Below are 2,116 nucleotides of genomic sequence, written 5' to 3'. Positions count from 1 at the left end.
CAATTCGGCTCAACCTTGATCCAAAATGCTTGAATAATGGGTTGTGGTAAGAGTTTTGTGATGTTAAACGGCATTGATATTCATATATATCCGATATCGTCTTCGGATGCATCACAGCACTGTCATTATGTTTCAATATTAACCCCAACAGGTGGTGGTCTGAATTTTTTTCTTTAATTCCATTGTGTGGTATTCTGAATTTCTTATTATCACAAATCAAATCAAGATTTTGACACAAAAATGCAATTATTTAATCACCGTGTCGTGGAAGTAATAAAAAAATAAATACAGAAATCTCTGTCAGATTATAAATTCTTGCAGACGATAATCACCCATGAAGTCTTCCAACCTTTAAGAGGCTCATACCAATTCACAGCAGAAATTGAATGCCCGCAATACAGCAATGAGTGCTGAGAAAAGAAAATAATAGAGGGAATAACTCCAGATGCTTCAATAACCAGAGTAGATACCAGCTGGCAGGTAAGTACGCTATAAAACACAATATAGGAAAATGCACCAAGTCACTCTCAATATTTCATTATAACAAGCTCATTAAAAAGCATTAAACCAACTGTCCCTCCTCACTCAGACCGCTCTTATTATTATAATTCAAATCCCAATGTCTATCTTTTCCCACCATGGGCTCTACACGCAAAACTTGGCGAGCATTTTTGACCAAAAGTTGCCAGACTCGTGGATTCGGGGTCCTCTGAAGTGCATTCTGAGGACTACACAGCACACAGCACGGTGCAAGGCCAATGGAATGGAACTTATCGTGGCAATACTTTTCATGATGAACAACTAACCATTCTTTCTACTAAACTCCTCAAAAAAGGTGAAAACTAACGGAGACACTTTTTACATTTGGGTGATCATTAGTTCACGACATGTGTACAAAACAACGTTAGCATATAGCAGAGCTAAGTTTGTCCCGGCACAAAGCAACGAAGCCTTCTCATGCTTATCCGGCTTGTCAACCACGTGGAGGACTCAGAAGTCACGTGACTTGCGACTGAAGTGAAATCTGGGTGAACTGGTCCTCACAGAGAAGACCCCGTTCCAGATCTCAGTGAAAGCTCTGACTATAGCTCCATGGTGGTAGGGAGAATTGAGCTGAAGAAAACAATTGAGAAGCTCTCGGAGATCGTCCTTGGAGTATATCTCATTCTCCAATATCATTTGAAGCATGGAGTGCCTAAAATCCAGATAAGGGTCGTCGGAGTCTTTCTCCACCGCCACGCCTTCGCCGCCTACTCTGCCGAAAGCTCCGATGGTCCTCGACGCATTCCCATAGTTGTCAGAGTCAGAAAAGTGCGAGGAGTCGACGTAGGGAGAGAAAGTTGTGGCGGTGGCTGTGGTGGTTGCGGAGTCGTATTGGCTAGAAGAAGAAAGATTGTAAAGTTTGTGTTTATGGTAAGAGGGGTTCTTGGGTTTGGGCTTGGGGTGGAATATGTGAGAAAGCTTTGGTCTCCTGCAGCTGCCGCAGCCAAGTTTGACGGAAACAGAGCTTAAATGAAGCTTCTTTCGGAGGTTAGACATTGCTCTGTTTTGTTGGAGAAAGTAAGAAACAGAGTACGTGGGGAAAGGGAGGGCAAGGGAAGAAGATTTCCCAAGTCAAGGGGAACTGTGAAGCCTGGGAAGAGGGAGTGACTGTCTGTGTGGGTGGGTGAGAGAGAGAGAGAGAGAGAGAGAGAGAGAGACGAAGTGCTCTGCTCTGGAGTGTCAATTTATTTACATGTGAGAGAGAGAGAGAGAGAGATGTGGTAACTGGTAACTTGTAACCAATCTGTTTAGCTTTAATGATGAACGAGTGATCTGGACCGCAGATTTTGTTAGGGATAAACTAACTGTTGATGAGCTATCTGAGAGGGCGGATATTAATCCGATCACATGTATAATTTGTTAGTGTTCGGGCCCCCCACATTAAGGCATCCTTGAAAATCTGGATTAAGAAAATTAATTACACGAGAATGAGAGTTTTCTCTCGTCCCCCAGTTAATTATAAGAGTTGGAATATCCAACCTGTATCCCTTATCTGTCCATATCGTCCATATGACACGATAGAGGGCTGGAATTAATATTAATATAAAATATAAAAATCATACTAAGTGCACTT

General features: G+C 42.2%; 1 protein-coding gene across 1 annotated transcript; it reads right to left on the bottom strand.

The window, feature by feature from the left end:
* Positions 1 to 367: 367 nt before the first annotated feature.
* LOC129307310 (transcription repressor OFP6-like) lies at positions 368 to 1,802 on the bottom strand. The gene has a single exon (XM_054948233.1). The coding sequence runs from the start codon at positions 1,537 to 1,539 to the stop codon at positions 991 to 993; it is 549 nt and encodes a 182-aa protein (XP_054804208.1). The 5' UTR covers positions 1,540 to 1,802; the 3' UTR covers positions 368 to 990.
* Positions 1,803 to 2,116: the final 314 nt, after the last annotated feature.

The sequence above is a fragment of the Prosopis cineraria genome, unplaced genomic scaffold, assembly GCF_029017545.1.
Source record: "Prosopis cineraria cultivar Desert tree isolate PC_DT_omini unplaced genomic scaffold, ASM2901754v1 PC3, whole genome shotgun sequence".
Taxonomy (NCBI): Eukaryota; Viridiplantae; Streptophyta; class Magnoliopsida; order Fabales; family Fabaceae; genus Prosopis; species Prosopis cineraria.
The sequence above is the reverse complement of the archived record's forward strand: the minus strand, read 5'-3'. Positions and strand labels throughout refer to the sequence as shown.